Source organism: Anopheles coluzzii, chromosome 2, assembly GCF_943734685.1.
Source record: "Anopheles coluzzii chromosome 2, AcolN3, whole genome shotgun sequence".
NCBI lineage: Eukaryota > Metazoa > Arthropoda > Insecta > Diptera > Culicidae > Anopheles > Anopheles coluzzii.
Genome location: NC_064670.1, coordinates 45,192,629 through 45,210,118, shown reverse-complemented (window position 1 = coordinate 45,210,118; position 17,490 = coordinate 45,192,629). Strand labels below are relative to the sequence as shown.

The 17,490-nt window shown below is 43.4% G+C and overlaps 2 protein-coding genes across 3 annotated transcripts in view; one reads left to right on the top strand and one right to left on the bottom strand.

Moving 5' to 3' along the window:
• Window positions 1-17,490, top strand: part of LOC120953846 (maternal protein pumilio) — a 147,179-nt gene that overhangs the window by 2,055 nt on the left and 127,634 nt on the right. For both annotated transcript variants that reach the window (XM_049607773.1, XM_049607772.1), the window contains exons 2-3: window positions 8,283-8,610; window positions 10,155-10,745. In XM_049607773.1, the coding sequence (XP_049463730.1) occupies window positions 8,437-8,610; window positions 10,155-10,745 (765 nt within the window). In that variant the 5' untranslated portion in view covers window positions 8,283-8,436. The remainder of the gene's footprint in view (window positions 1-8,282; window positions 8,611-10,154; window positions 10,746-17,490) is intronic.
• LOC120949101 (uncharacterized) overlaps window positions 1-17,490 on the bottom strand; it is a 252,172-nt gene that overhangs the window by 190,201 nt on the left and 44,481 nt on the right. The window lies entirely within an intron of this gene.

Sequence of the window (17,490 nt, the reverse complement as noted above, 5' to 3'; positions counted from 1 at the left end):
TAACCAATTTTACATATATTATGCCAAAAATGTTCTCAAATGTGTTGTTTTACCTTCAGTTTGGATTCTACATTGTTGAATTACTCGAAAATTACCTTTTTCATGCATTTATGAGAAGTGTCCATCTTACCCGCAGTGTCCGTCTTTACCTATCTTCCCCTACCATTTGACAGCTGTTGAAAAAATTTTTAATGCGGTGAATAATTATGTGCACATTTAAAAATGACTTGGAGAATACCCTGTATAGCCGGGATAGTGTAGTAGCGATACATCAAGTGATGCTTCGATTATGATACAAGGATTGCTGTTGCTTCTTCTTCTTCTTTGGCACAACAACCGTTTTCGGTCAAGGCCTGCATGTACCCACTGGTGAAGTGAGCTTGGTTTTCTTTGACTTATTGTTACCATAGCAGGATAGTCAGTCCTACGTATGAGGGCACGATCTATTCGGGACTTGAACCCATGACGGGCATGTTGTTACGTCGTACGAGTTGATGACTGTATCATCAGACCAGCTGAAGTAATATTACATTAGTCCTGTTTGATTGTTATGGTTTTAAAATTAAAACATTCTAGATAACTATGGTTCAAATTGTGTATATCGTTCTACATTACGTACCAAACGTGTCCAATACAACTGCGCAGCGGGACAAAAAAAAGCGTTATCCAGCAATCTCTGGTGGAAATGGCACGTTTTACATATGCAATGATGCTTGTCGCTCGTCAATCATCTTTCCACTCCGGGTAATTTCCCCTAACGCACAACACCGCCCACCAGTAGCAGTGTTAGCACCGTTGTGCAAGTATCTGTATGGGTTTTGTGCAATTGGCACGATCGCTACTAATAATGCGCTAACATTACTCGCCCTTCGTGTCAGGTGTGGCTGGTGGATGCGACTATGGCCTTTTTTTTGCATGCCTCATTGAATTGCGCGAAGATAAGGACGGTTCCATGCCGTTTGTTCTGATGCTGGTGCAGTGTAACACTATTTAGTTAATCAATTTACGAGCTAAATCGAGCTCGCAAGGATCTGAGCTAATGAGCTGGAATGAATGTCGCTCAAAATGTCTTCTTCGATGATAATAAAACTGCTGGCGATTTCAAACCACTGGTTAAGTGTAAAATTACGCATTTAAAACAGCGAAATTTCGCCTTGCAGTGAAAGGGATGTTCCAAACGACAGGAAAAATTTAGTGTTACTTTTCAGTGGAATTCTTGCTAGACTCACTTAAAGCTTCAAACAAATCACCTACGCCAAGTAGGCGCACTAACGAGTCGTTTAAAAAAAAGTGTAAGGCCATTATCAAGATAACCGTGGGAATACATCCTTAGGGAATACATTGGAACTCGACAAGCGCGACTAGCCCTTTTCCCAACATGTCCGAGGGGGCAGATGCATTCGGGATTATTTATGACCTATGTCATTTAATCCCATTCCGGCAGTCAGAGCAGAGAGTGGCAATGGCGCAGCAAGTCCAACGAATGGAGAACAGAGTGGGTGATACCTACACACGCCTGGCAGACCGGCATGTTTGGTTCTGTTTACCATTCCGGGCGCACCAACCGGGGTTATGGTGTGTTTATTCGATTATATGTTTCAGACTGGCGCACATTACTTTTAAACCAGCATTGTTACAAAGCAAAAGGGTTAAAAAGGGCTGGAGCGGAATATTCCGGAAGGAAGCATGAGTTTGAACGCGCGTGTGTGTATGCCGGAATGAAATTATCAATAGAAGATATGAAGATTTGTGTGGTTTATGCATTATATTATATGTTTGGTAATGTATATTACATGGAATTCAATGTACAAATTTACTTCCAGGATAATACAGGAAATCGAACAATGGATTATATATTCCATTTCATACAAAACTCCATCAAATAGTCCTTGAGGATTGGTAAAAGTTCATTGTCAGTATTGGCTAACGAAGTAACCGTTATACCACTACGTTTAATGATTTACCAACGCAAAATATTGCGCAAAAATGTTTGTCCTAGTGTTGGGTTTCATGAATTTTTCGTTGAGATTCATTCATATGAATCTGCATTGGTGAGTGATTTGAATCTCGAATCGACTCTTCAATGATTGATGAATCTTCAAAGATCATCATTTTAATCATTTTAATGGATTTATGAATCTACAAGGATTCATGAATCTTCAACGATTCACGAATCTATAAGATTTATAAAAAAATCATATATCTCCAAGGATGCATGCATCTTTGGAGGTGTGTAATTTTCAAAATATTGAAGTTACTTGATCCCACCTAACAACATGCCCATCGTGGGTTTAAGCATGGATCGTCTCCCCGTAGCAAAGAAAAACTATCCGGCGGCGTGGTTATTGCCAAGAAGTCTCCAAGAAGTTACGCCAAGAAGAAGAATAATGAAAAGCTTAAGCTCTATGAATCCTTGGAGATTTATGGATCCTTTTAAATTTTCTTGAATCCTAAGAGATTCTTGAATTATTAGAGATATATGAATATTTAGAGATTCATGAGTCTTGTGAGATGCATGAATCTTGCAACCGAGCTTCTGATTCATTGAATCATTTCAAAGATTCATTCAGAGTCAATCTGATTAATTGAATCATTTCAGATTCATGAATCTGAATCAGATTTATCCAACACTAGTGTGTACAGTAAAAAAGATGTATTAATTAGGAAATACTGATTTATCTCTTTCGACCTCGCTCTACATTTCTACGATTAGACATGCAGTTGACGGATAAATTATGTACTGAGAAATTATCATAGTAATTTACTGTAAAATTCCGGGCTAGGATTAGTGCATTAGTGAATTAGTGTAAAACCAAATATTAAAAATAAACTATTAAACAGAAGAATTTGATAAGATTAAAGTACATGAACAGGTCTTGGGTTCAAAGAGCAATGTTTTTGTTCTTCTACATTAAAGTTCCTAACTTCTTAACTTAATATCTTAATTTCTTAACCTTTTTTTTGTTAATGGAGTTTGATTTAATTTGGAATCTTGTAATTTTAAAGCAACTTACGTTTCCAAGTCTGGTAGATCCTGTAGTATCTTGCCTTTTTATTAAAACTTTTGACAGAATAGGTGGTTATTTTATGACTTATGTTATAAAGTGCTCTTTCTACTGGTTTTGCTTGTATTTATGGAAAGTTGTTTGCTGACTTCACAGGAATAATAATTGTTTTATTTAAAATATAGCTGCGATACCTAGCTAGATGCGCTTTGCTGTAAGGAAAAACATACTGTAGCCCGATCACATTTCTCCCACCAAACCAACTTGGAATAATGTTATGTTTCCAATCACGCCGTACATCATAATAATAAAAACACCTTCTCTGAATGCTACGAAGTAGTATTGCTCCATCACGCTGCTGTCAGTTCGTGGAACGTCAAATGCAACGATTTCCGAATGGCATTAGCACGAGTTCCTCTCTCCCATGTACTTTTCTCCCGGCGGTCTCACGCATGATCCCAAGCGTGTATGGGAGCCGTTTGAAACATTTGGGTATAAAATTGATGTTCTCTGCCGTCTTCCTGATTCTTTTTTTGTGCGTGTGTCGCATATGCTGCTCGTCCCGTCCCTGCTATGACTGCAGTTGACATTTCACGGTACGTTGTCATTGTCCTGTCACCGATAGCTATGGCAAGATGGAGGTGTAGAGCGCACCATCTTGCGCTGTGCGTTCCACACCAATGCCTGCACCAATATAACAACGATCCTAGTATACGCTGTATGAGAGTAAGAGAGAGAGAAATGAGTGAGTGCGTGAGCTCGGCTGGGTGCACAAATCTAGCTCCAAGAATTTGCCCAAATATTGCTCGTTTTTGCGAGGTGCCTCTGATGGACGGTTTTATTGCGGGTCACAGCGATTGTTGTGCGGGTGTGGGCAACGTTCTTCTCAATCCGGACAGGCCTCTGGAATTATGGCAAACCAGTGCGCACCCCCAAACCCCGGGAAAGCCTCACTGCTCGTTAGGGGCTGACGTCTTCATTGAGGCAGCAGCATGACAGTTGCCGGCACGTTAGAATGTGCCTTTCGTTCGCAAAGCCACAAGAGAGCGCACTCACAATGGAAAATAAAAGGAAAAGAGAGAGAGAGAGAGAGAGGGAATGGACCAGAACGAGAGCGAGAACCTGGGACAGACTGAGAAAGTGAATTGAAGTTTACACTTGAGTAGCGTGGTAGATAAACTTCAAATGGCTTAACTTCCCTTCTTTTGCACTCCAAGCGCCCGGTCCCGGACACACAAGTACAATATACACAACACAACCCTGCCCCCCGCCACACATACACGTATGAAGCGGCGCATGTATAGGCTCGACCGAAGGCACTGCTCCGCCGTGGCTGCTTCGTTCGTTCACCTGTGTTCCGTTGCGGCAAAAAGGATGGATGGCCACGGTGAAAGGGAAGGAGTGGGAAGGGGAGCAAAGGGAAGAAGCATAAGAAGAAACACAACACAAATCTGCGCGTAGCATTAAATTTGCCTATCCGCCGTTCACTTTGCCGCATTGTGGTGTGCGCCTGCACACGTTCTGCTCTGCTCTGCGCGCTCTGGGGCTACGGTAAGAATGTGTTCTGCGTGTGTTTTCTTTCCCGTCACATTCTTAGCGCGCTCTTTCCCTTTTCTTCTTCGCTCGTTGTCTTGGCGTGCTCTCTGACATGTGTGTGTGTGTGTCCGTGGTATCGTGCTCAATCTTTTTTACCATCACCTTTCGCTTTGCTTTTGCCACCCAGCAACTGCCGCCAGCAGCACCACCCGTGTGTGATCGCGTCCGATTCCTTTTCCATCGATCCGCCGCGGATTGTGTCTCGCGCAGTGGAAAAGAACAAGCAATGACCCGTGAATGTTCTGGTCGTCTCCGAGGCTTCTCCGAGCCTTCTTCGCGAGCCCTCCCCCCCCAGGTGTTGTGTTGTGTTGGTGGAAGCGTGTTCCGCTTTTATGATGCTTCCACAGCGCGAGGACTAATTTGGAAACTTCTCCCACCGGTAATGATGTAGTTGCTACCCCATTGAGGCAGGAAAAGGCATATGAGAAGCAGCCCTGTGTAGGGTGGTATTGGTGTTGGATTCCGATATGATGTGCGCTTTGGCGCACCTGAGCCTTCACTTCTCTTGCACAAATATTAGATCGAAATCATGCCGGTTGGCTTGGTGTGGCCCCGCAGGAAACAGGCGGCAACTGGCATGGCCCCCACCCCCATCTCGTTTCCCGAAACCCACCACCATTTGATGTTCTTCAATCTTTCATCATCTTTGCTGGCCGCCGTCATCATCTGGCAGCGGTGCGGGCGCGCACTCTGTTGCATTAGAACGCGCTGGCAGTTTGACGGTGATTTGGTACGATTTTCCATTTCCATCCAAGATGAAGGCTGCTGCTCCCTAGCGCGCACACACACACACGCCATGTGTATAGCACCGCAGCGAATGTGTATGTGCCCCATGCGTCCGTGTGTGTGTGTGTGTGGGTTTATGTTGTATGTTTCCCTTTCATTTCGCACTGCATCTAGCGAGTGCGGATTTGTTGTTCTGATGGCTCGCACAGCTCTTTTTATTCCCGGTGCCGTGGTCTACGATGGCGAGTTTGGGGAGTGGGGTGGTGAAGGGTCGGATTGCTTCTTCGATGATGCTTTGTTGCTTCCGAGCTCTGTTGATGGGTATCGATTTTGTCGCTCGACCTGAGCTGAGGGTGTATGGGAGTTTTTTTTTTGTGTGTTCTTACAGGGTTTTCCAAGTCAATTTCCTAAGACTACATAATTTTCCATTGCTTGCGAGATGGTTTTCAACAGCTGTCAAAAGTTGTATTTGCACCACAATAATGTTTCAGTTCGTCCAAATGATTTTCAACACGCCTCAGGCTGGATAGAGTTTGACAGTTCTTTGTGATGTATTGAAAATCAAATGTGTGGTCAAATGCTTTACGTTTCATTCATTCAAAAAGTTTTAAAAAGTTTCATTCATTCGTTAAACATGGCCCATCCTGTTTAAGACCGAGTTGGGCCAGTGGCTGATAAAGGGTATCGGGGGCCCTTGGCGGTAAGATGAGTTGAGGCCCCCGATTGATTAATTGAAAATCCTGCATGAATTATTTCAATTCAGATTGTTGAAACAACTATTTGCGTTCTGATGTCTCTTAACAAGATTTCATCCTCTACCTCTACGCTGTCTCACTATGAGTCAACCGATAAGTAAAATAGATCCAAAAAACCTATTTTAACTTTGTCAATGATGAATTTCATCTAAGTATCATACAGTTGCTCAATCAAAGGAAAATCCCGATGATTATGATAGCATAAAGCTAGTTTGCAAAGTTACTCTTTTAAGTGAATAGAAACAGTAAAAGAGTAGAAATCTAAATATTCATAAAAAAGAATGCATAACATAAATCTTTTTGCTGCTTTGCGATTCAACTCACTCACTCCCCGGGTCAGCAGAACCGATTAGATATTGACTCTTCTACTCCATAAATTAGTGCAAAACCCATCAGTATGAGCCACAAATTTAAAAATTTAACTCATTTACTCTTACCAAGTGTGCACATCTTTAGTATAGATGATTTTGAACTTCTATTCCTTTTTATAAGATGAAGTTCACCTTTCTTTAGTTTACTTTTCAGCTTATTGATTTATCAGTTCCTTTCTTAATCTTGCGATTTAAAAAAAAAGATTTTGTTTCCAATTAAAAATTAAACTACAATTCATTGAAAAAGATTAACATTAACGTAAACAAGAGTTTCAGATATGTTTGTTGTTTTTTTAATCTTCAACAATAAACAGTGCAGTAAAAATTAGGAGGCAACAGTCCGTGAAGAAAATCTATGTGCAACTGTATTTCGGATTTGAGCAGATCTTGAGCATTTTCACACTTTGATAGTTTACCGGTATGATAGTGAATCGGTTAGAAATACCTCTGCGTAGCAAACAATCTTCATAAAGTACTAAAACCTTCCCTTTTTTAAGCCGTTGCGGGTCTATGCATCGAGTTTATTACATATTGTTAAAACAGATTTATCCTCATATAATTCATTAAAGCTACGCAAAGTAGAACAGAAATAGAACGCATTTGTAGCATCAGCTCAAGGCGTTTCTATGCTCATAATGCCACTGAAATGTATCACTGTATTGTCGAGCCATAATAATTCCGATTGGACTTCCGACGCTGCAGCTACGGCTCACAATACGCAATAGTTAATGGTTCTCTCAATATAATCATCTCAACCCCAGCCCCAGCATTTGCTGTCGAGAATAGGTCCACCTTCCAGAAGGACGCTGTTTGTTTGTCCTAGGAAGTGGTGTTTAAGTCGGTACACTACTAATACTCATCCGTGTTTGCTCTTTGGTCCAGTTTACCAGCGTCGTTTGCCTTGGTGTACTGTCCGCATACACACCACCTCGAGTGCGGCTTGATCCTCATTTGCGGCAATGGTCTTTACCCGGAAAATATCTCCTTCTCGGGCCTTTCGCAGGGCATGATGCAGCGAGGCAAGGTATTGAAATACTGCACAACAGCAACATCTGTCCCTAATGCCAATGGAGCAGGCTTTCCGAAGCATTATGATGCACTTTTTCTCATGCGGCGTTCTTTGTGTGCCACCATCCCCATCGTTTGCGGAGTGGCCGTGTGCCGCTGGTTCGACGATATATTTCCGCCATCCAAAGGATGCTCGGGGAATAATCTGTGATTTTTATTTATAGTTGTTAGGTTTAGTACGTCATATTTTTGTACAAGAAGTTGATATAAATGTGGTTTGAATTGACGTTACTGCTATCTCGAGCCCACAAAAGGACAATGTGTCGTTTTAACCTGTTGGTACAGTAGGTGACCGCTAACTGAGAGGTAAACAAGCTCCAGTTAACGAACAATGTTCGCTAACTGGAGTGACGTTTCTATGGATTGATTGTTTTGATTGGCGTTGACTGGAATAAACATACCAAACTTTTTTTTCATTTATGTTGATATAAAGTATAGTAATTCGTGTAATAACATAAATTAATAGTAAACGTAGGCAAAAGACCCTAAATTTGCTTGAAAAATGCACATTTGCAATAAATTTCTCTTCATGAGATTCCGGATGTTTCATGTTTTGACGTTTAAGTGTTCGTTAACTGAGAGTAACTCCAGTTAGCGAACCTCCAGTTAAAAAGCACTCCAGTTAAAACACATCCAGTTAGCGGTCACCTACTGTATATGTTTTCTTTTTTTTCTACAGCTCTGCAGATAATATCCATATTTCACTCATTAATCTAATGGCTTTTCGCTCTCTCTCTTTTTCGTTTTCCACGCTGCAATAGGAACGAACTGTTGCCGCCGATCGATAGTCCCACGCAACAGCGAACAAGAACAACGCTTTTAGCAAAGTAAAGGGCATCGGCCAAGACAACAACGGTGACACCGACGACGACGACGACGACGGCCACTATCGTACCGGAAACAGTTGCCGGCAGCATGAAGCTACTGGGTGGGCACGACGACGGTGGCGGACGCAATGCAGCCCCGATCCGCACGCAGGACGATGCTGCCGTCGGCTACGTGTTCCAGCGGCATCCGAACGAGACCGAGTTCAACCAGTTCGCACAGAAGCAGTCCCGGTGGGCTTCCGGGGACGACACCATTATCGATGTGAGTATTGCTACCATGTATCCGGTTCCGAAAGGTGGACATTTCTATTAACTTGCCGGGAGACGGAAGCCATGCAATGATGGGGGCTGCTACGGATGCGTGGCATGCATGTGGCTCGGCTCTGCTTGTAAATGGTGCGGCTGCATAGGGGGGTTTGTAATTCCCTGCTTCTTCATTGTAGTGCAACAATGTTGAATGATAAGGGTTGCCTGTATTTGCTGTGCATTTGCAAATGTGTAACGTTATTTCTTCGTGTGTTTGAATAATCGGAACATTGTGTGTGGTAGTGTTATGGGAGATACTTCTCCTTGTTAGACGTTAATAGTGCTGAGAGAAATCCGTGTTTGAATTGTGGAGACGATTGTATCTGCTGGTCACGGTTTAGCACAGTACAGAAGAGGTTTGTTGGTGTGTGTATATCAATCACTGCTGTATGTGTGTGCAAAATCATTGATCCAAGTTTTATTTGTGGTAAATAATACATCACCTGAAGGGAATAAAGAAACATGGTAAACGATTCCTATTTTTTAATATAATTCTAATGGCGGATAACGACTCAAAGATAAGAATACTGCACTGAATAAAACCGATAAAATTAGTTCCATTACTCAAAAAAAAAAATGCTATGTTACTGTTTGATAACTTTCGTGGACCCACGCCTGAAGCATTAATAGATCCTTCGCTTGCGTGCTTGTAAAACTTTTCCATCGATGCAGTACTTAACGAAAATGAATACTTATACCATCCGCTATGCTCATGTTGGCCCCTCACAAAATGGCCGTAAAATCGTTGGGCGTTTGTCTTCTTTTGGGTCGATCGGCTCTTTGGCTGACGTTTTTGTTTGGGACGCTTCTGTGTGAAGTCGACGGGGGTGAGGGTGGTCGTGGGGTTGATTAAACGTTCCCTAGCATGCAAATTAAGGAGTGAGCAGCATAGCCCAGCGCGTAGGTGGGATGTAGAAAAGAGCAGTATTAGCATAATAAACGAATGGAACAGAAGATAACAGCGTAAAGGTAGAGGTACAGAGAGAGAGAGAGAGAGAGAGAGAGAGAGAGAGAGAGAGAGAGAGAGAGAGAGAGAGAGAGAGAGAGAGAGAGAGAGAGAGAGAGAGAGAGTGGAAAAAGGTTCATATTTAAACGACATGCAAGATATGCCTCCACTCCACCTACGGTCGAAATTGTGGACGATGCAGTAGCACCTGCAGAAGATACGTGCAAATACACCCTTTATTTAGTTTTTTATAGAACCTTTGCTAGTACGAGTATAATCTGTATATTTTTGAAATCTGATGCATTTTTAATGCTTGTACCTTATACTACCAACACATATATGATGTTTGTTCTTGATCAGCTATCTCGAATTAAACTTATAGCTAATATTTTCAATTTGTGATGAAGACTTACATTTAACGATTGTTCTACAATCAGCACATGGAGAATGTTATACATTTCATCTACACTAAATGATTTTCGAGCTAGTTAAGAATTCCCTATTTGTCCGCCTACTTACGTTATTTGTTTTCCAATCCTTTTCTGCATTTTTAGAACCAAGACAAGTGGAAGTACAACCCCGCACTGACGAACAACACGCCCGGTGGTCTGCTGCCACCACCGATCGTACCCGGCGTAAAGCAGCAGCAACAGCAGGTAGCCCAACAGCAGCAGCAACAGCAACAGCAGCAGCAGCAATCACTTCAGCAGCAGCCACCGATGCAGCATCCCCATCAGCCGCACCAGCATCAGGTGCAGCAGCAGGTACAGCAGCAGCAACAGCAGCAACAGCATCAGCAACTGCAGCAGGCGCAGCAGATGCAGCATCAGCATCAGCAGCAGCAGCAACAGCTGCCCATGATTAACCATCCGTCGCAGATGGCAAACCATCTGAACCATCAGAACCATCTAAATCAGACGATGCTGAACCATGCGACGATGAACAGCGGAGGCCTACCGACGATGCAGATGCCAATGCAGGGCGGCATGTACGATCATCTTCATCCGCCGAATGTGAACGTGAACGGTGTCGGCGTACCGAAGCCGCCCATGCCGGAGCAGCAGCTCGTGTATCTGAGCGGCAGTCAGCAGTACGGAACGGTGCTGGCCCCCCAAAACCAGTACATTCCACGCAATAACTCAGCGGTAGGTGTGGCAGAGAATATATATAAATGGAGGGAGCAGTTTGGGTTTACAGAGCAGAGCGGTCAGCTTTATTATCCTTTGGGGGGGGGGGGGGGGGGGGGACGGTGGAAAATCTGTATTTTATCCAAAATAATGGCTTTAAGGTCTTTCAAAGGTCTGCGAAAATTCAAAAGCATGGAGTTTTTGTGGGCAATTAACTTTGTTCTTTATACACCTTTATCGTAGCGTTATGTCTTATGGCGTTAAAAGCTTATCGTCGTAAAATTGGCAACGTCGTCTTTGTTGCGCTTTTTTTTCTCACGGCCGATAGGAACGGAAACTATGATACCGAAGCAGAAAGGATTGTTCTCATGCAACTCTCCCAGAACGAAGCGCGTTTGGAGCTGTTTTGGAGCTATGTTGGCACTTAAATCATTTCGTTACGATAAACAAAAGTAGGTTTTCCCATTGTGCGAATTGGTCGAATTGGGCAGAATCCGACACACTCTGAAGACGAAGGCGGGTATGGTGCGATTGGCATGCGGCTATCGATTCTAGCGTTTGCCGTTCTTGCTGATGAAGCAAGCGGTTTCTGCCGTTGGATAAAAACGAGCAAACGAGCAGTGCAGTGCACCTAACCGACGTTGACCCGTTCGAAAAAGGCTCCGGCGCAGGGAGTCTACTTACCGGACAAAATCGGATCGATTCCCTCTTGGATGACACCACCACTACCTCTCGCGCCCGCCGGTTGTTAGAAGTGTCCATGTGTAGAGCAGTAGCATAGTGACAGTATAATAATTCAATTAATGCTGACACCAAAAGCTACCCCAAACTCATACTTTTGTTCCCGGATTCGTGTTCCCCCTGTCTAGGTTGGGGTTGTGTGCACTGCTGCAATGAAATGAGGCCAACCCATCGTTGCGTTTTATGCTGCTGCTTGGTGAGTGGGTTGGTTTGGGCGAGCCTGGTGTACGGTGCACCGTACGAAAAGGTACATAGTGGTGTATGATGCATGCTGGCAGGGGAGGATGATTTGGATGGCGCGCACGAACGCGCGCCGGAAATGAGAGGAGCACAAAAAGAAAGCGAAAAGGAAGAAGAACTGTGTGTGTGTGCAAAATAATCTATGTCAACTGGCGCAATTTATCGTCCTGCTCTTTTACCTACCCCATCCGTCGGCGGGGTACACTATCGGGCGGTTAGGGTAAGACAAGCGGGGAGACCATGTCTAGCAGAAAGGGTGCGGGTGCGCGATGCAGAGCCTGGAGGATGAAATCGGAAACAGATTTATTTAAGCTGCGTCCTCTAAAGCGCATTCATGCTACTGTTTTTTGGATTCAATGGATGATGCTCCGATTCTAATATTTGTGAGAAAAATGCAACTGGGTGGTCGCGCTATTCCGGACCAGGGGTCCAAAAATCGATGCTGCGTTATTTGCACATATTGCTGAGTTTCATCGGGGAATCTACGGAAAACAATTAAATATGAATCGGGCTACTACACCTGAATCGGGCTACTACACCTGAATCGGGCAGTTTTAGTTAAACACAACACGTATACCAACATATTGGACCCTCTTTGACAGGTTTGATTTGTGTTAAATGTATTTATCATTTATTTAAGGATGTACTTAAAAATAAATCCAAAAAGTAGCCAAATTTGATATTAAGCTTTCAAAGGAGAGCTGTACAAGCATTTGTCTAATTTGAGGGTTTTTCATTTGCCTTGTTTAACCCAAATGATCTTTTAATTGCTTGTGAGACACAGACAGCCACATCGGTTGGTGAGGCCGGCTTCTGTTGATTAAAAATTCGTCACGGCACTGCGCTGTGTCTGCTTGTTGGCTCGCTCAACTCTAAACTCATCAAAAAGAAAATGCATGCTTTCCACGGTCTGATGTCGAAGACTAAAACAAACCTAGCACCAAGTGTTGGGTTCTCGCTGCTAGCAACCGCTCCCAAAAGTCAGAAGTGCGCCTGTGAAAATCACGCAAAAAAGTTAAACACCGGCTATGTATCCGGGGTTTTTGCACCATTTGTGAAGCCCCCCCACATATAACGAGGACAATGACAGGCGGCGCCCGTTGCTTTGGTAGCTGCTGGCGGCCACTAGGCAAAAAGGAACGCAGCAAAGCGTAACGATTTCTTGCGCGCGCGTGTGTGTCTTTTTCGTTTTTGTGTTGGTCAGAACGTTGGGCCGGATTTGGTGGTTGTGATTTGATTAGAATACTTTTTGTTTTACTTTTGCGCTCGTTGGCTGCTGCTGCCCATCTTATTGATCCAATTAATATAGCCCTCTTTGGGCCATTTTGTAGTTTGTCTTTATGGTTTATACTTTGGCTGTTTATAATGTTATTTGATCAGGTTTCAAACTCGAATAATATCATGCAGATTATTTCCACATGTTTTATTATGCTCACGACTATGACAGCTCTTAATACAAATTTTCTAAATACAAATTAATACAATCTTTGCGAAAAATGTTTGCCTATATTGCTCATATTCAGTGAGTATTTGGCGTATGAATGCGCTTCAACAGTTTTGATGATGTGCTATTGCAGTTAGGAAATAAATTATGTTCCTAATACGCTGGCAATTATAATTTATTATAAATTATTAAGAACGTAGTAAGTCTTCCTATGTCCTTATCATTACTTAACTTAACAATTAAGTCTCGGTTTGTTAGAATCTGTATGATGAATTCTAAGATCTTTTGCTATTTTTCAGGAATAAAATGCCTAAAATAATAGTTTTGACACTCAGCAAAATGTATATCTCAAGAGTTTTAGTGTTCAATCAAAATAGTTTTTAAGATTGAACGAAAGTTGTCAAACAAACGTGCCAAGCGTTTGTGCGTTTGTCTGCGCTTATGACTTCAGAACATCTCCTAGCGCAAAAGAGCAGCCGTTTTCACTCCTCACATGTGGACGCGATTGTGCAATAGCGCCAAACATGGCCGATCGAGCAAAGTAGTCATTGGAAAACACAGTGAAAATGACAGGCTCGCCTTTTAATGTACCATTTGCCGAGACACCGCCGTCGACAGTACGGGCCCAAGTTCTTTTCTCACTCCCTCCGGGCGTGTATGTTGCGCATATATAGCGTCCGTGTGCGTGTTTGCCGTGGCCAGTGCTCGCGCGAGTGTTTTCTCATGGCGCGCGGCGCCAGGTGCTACGGGCAGCAGGTGTGTGGATAGGTGTGGAAGCTGCAGACAATCCGCGAACCCAGCGTGAGAGGATGCGGCATGCGACTTCGTGCCTCAAACCCGACAGTGGCTGGAGAAGGCGGTAGCTCTGTTGCCATTGACCGGTATGGGGAGGTGTACCTCTACTGGCTCTCGTACTGCTCGTGCTCTTCAACAAAAGGTTTTTGGCTTCCACCAGCTCCAGTCAAGGCCGGACAAACGCGCGAGCTCGGGCAGCCGGCGCTCCGGCTCTACCGAGATGTGTGCGGGAGCGAACACGAACCAACGACAAACATTACCACCGCAGTGAGTGCGAGTGAGTGGAAGAACAGAAAACGCGCGTCAAAGGGCCCGCGTGCGAGAGAGCGTACCGGGGATCCCAGCGCAAGAGCGAACCGCCGACGTGAGATAGAGATGACAGAGGGTGAGCATAACACAAAACCCGGGTGAGCCGGTTCATCATCCTCATCATCATCGTCATTAGCAGCAACAACACCACCAGCATCAACAACAACCCACGGTTCACCGTGTTATGATGGTTTGTGTGCTGCATAAGTTAAGCTGCTTTGGTATAACGAAGCTCGCCTTTTCCGGGCTTTTGATTGCGCCCGGTGTATGTTCTTTCGCGAGTTGTGCAGTATTGGGTGTTGTCTATTTTTACAAACAATAGCCGGAGCAGAATTTCATCCACTATGCTACGGTCGCATCGCTTTCAAATTCGAGCGTTTCGTATTCTAATTGCGAAACGGTTGTATGGCAGTAACTGATACATGAGTGGTTGTTTGATTAGGGAAGATATATTTATAAATGCCCTGCCACTCATAATATCGATGCTGTGCAATATCGTTAAAAGCCTTTTACTGTATATTATGTATTAGCCTAAAATTAACCCTTGCTCATAAAATATGTATTCAATTTGCGTATTGGTAATTACACATTTACTCTACTAGCCACCACCATGCACGACATTGGTTCTTCTTTGCGTATATGTGTCTCTTCGCATCCAATTTCGTGTCATTTCCCAATATGGTGGTCCTTCAAGGGTAAGAAAAGCTTCTCATGTGTTGTTCGTGACCAGATGATGGCTAGGTCGGCTTCATCGACTTAGACCACTATTCCACTGATATTTGTTAGACTATTTCATCGAGTTTGTGTCTGTATGCTTGTGTTTCGTTATTAATATTTAACTTTTTTGTCAGCTATCTACTATTTCGAGGTAGCTTAGGAAAACCCCAGGCCCAACAACCCTTGACTTGCTGGTTGGGAAAAAGGATAATGCTCCTGCTCTACCTATCCTTCCTACGTTCTACGTTCGGATCGTCGAGGAACAAGATAAATTGTTAATGCAACAGCTCTTAACCTATCCGGCATTGTTGTACCTTTGACGCTTTGAGATTTTCATTCGTTCTCACGCAACGGCACGCTCTCCTTCAGAATGTTCGCTGCCCTCTCAATCGATATGTGTGCCCCCGTACGGTTGATATTTTGCGTCCCTGGGGGAAGGTTCGTACAAGATGTTGGTGTGGGTATACTGTGATTTTTTTTGCTATAACAAATTGAAGATTCTGGATATCTTTTGTACACCGTACCATCTCATCATACCATCACAAAATATAGACCTTTTTTGAATATTATATGCGATATTCTAATTGGGTAAAATCGATAATTTTTGGAAAGAGAACTGACAGCAAACTACAAGGCAGCATAGGCAGCAGATAGATTACCGTTGGTTGGATAAAATGCGAAGCGTAATCGCCCTTTGACACGAAATATTGACACAGTTATGCAGACGCGTTTGTTAATACAGGCGGAATGGCGCAAGAATGCCTCCGGTGTGCTTGATAAACGATATTCTGAAGCTAAGGGAGCACTTGGTGTTTTGATATTATTTTAGTACTCGATGTGGAAAATGTATCATTTTGCTTAACATGTCGATTCACAAGAGCTACTCGCATGCCTGCTTGATGACAGTAGAAGTAGTCGGTCCAAGTGCGGCTCTTCTATTTCAAAACGAGCAACTTCGATGGTGAATTTTTCCTATGCGGCTTAATTCACGCCGTTGCACAACCACAATCAACACCCCAGAATTAAGATGGACGTCATGTGTGTGTGTGTGTGAGGGCTCTTCGACAGTGTTTCGAAAGAAAAACCTGAACACCCGAGATATCAGTGAGGGCTGACGGCGTGTGATCCCTGGTAAAGACCTTCGTGACTTTTATTTTATTTATTGTTTGCCTCTCACCCACAATCGACGCTGGACTGCAGATCACGTTGCTTGCTTGCCCACTGCATGTCTCGTGTGGTCGTCTGTTGCACCGCGCCAAGGTTGAGATGCAATCTCTTCTCCTTCTCGAGGTCATCACAAGGAAGGAAAAGCGTTCTTTTAGTTTTACTTTATTCCTCACGAATTGTCAAACAACAAAGTGAAAACATGGCCCTTTTGCAATTTTTGGTTACTTTTTGACGAACCTCGATAAGAGAAGGTAAGGAAAATACAAAGACCTCAAAGCTTGTTAGACGAACTCTTAGAGTTTTTCATCACTGCATCAACAGTGGCTCAATTTAGCTAGGAATGGCACAGATTCTTCCAACCAAATCCCTTCGGCCGTTGATGATGGTACGCTGCAAAACCGGTTAGAGTGTGCACTCCTTCTCCTATACTCTACACTAGACTCGCTAGCAGCAGCGCACCGCGCCAAACAAGGGAAGTGCAAGCGGAGTGCAACGTATATTGCGACGATGGTTTCGACTACTGCTTGTGGGAGTGGGGGGGAGGAGGAAAGGAGCAGAAAATGGAGGGCACCTTGTTGTTGCGCACCAATGAGAGTATGTGTTGCGCCGTCGTCTCGATTATGCGCTGAACTTGAACTCGTTGTTACTTATAGCCATCGTTCGAATGACCTACCATGGACACACGCTTCTGTGTTGTGGTAGAGCCGAGGGGAAGAAGAGGCAAAAAATCAACACTTCTTACTGCTTGCTTGTGGTGTAGTGGTTGCAGAATGTTTGAAGCATCGTTTATGCTGGAGTCAGTAATGCCTGTAGAAGCTGCTACTGATATCACTTCTTTTGTGAATAACTATATTGTATGTTATTCTTTGGTCTTAGACACTTGGCAAAGAGAGGCAAATCATGTACAGTACATATGAATGTTTAATATGGATATCGTCTTCAGAAAGATCAACATTTACAATAAACCAAAAATTATCTTACACGCTTACGCTGAATTCATTTGCCTTCAAATCTGCATATTTGTAAGTTTGCGAAATAATGTATTTTGAAGCAACAACAGCCACGCGAATGTATGTAGAAGGGTGTATGCGTTAATTTTCCATTGATCACACTGTACTTATTTCACTCCGACACTCTGACGTTCAAAATGAACGGTGCGTAATTGCAAAAGTATGGCAATTATCTTTTCGAATCGATACCACCCTGCCTATATTGTTTGCTGCTCAAATAGCAGAGAACCAAATAAAGAAAAACACAAAAATGGCAGGTTTGGCTGTGTGGTTTCATAGAATATTGTTGCAGACAGCTGAGACACAGACAGAGTAAAGAAATGGAAGCTTTGCGTAGAGC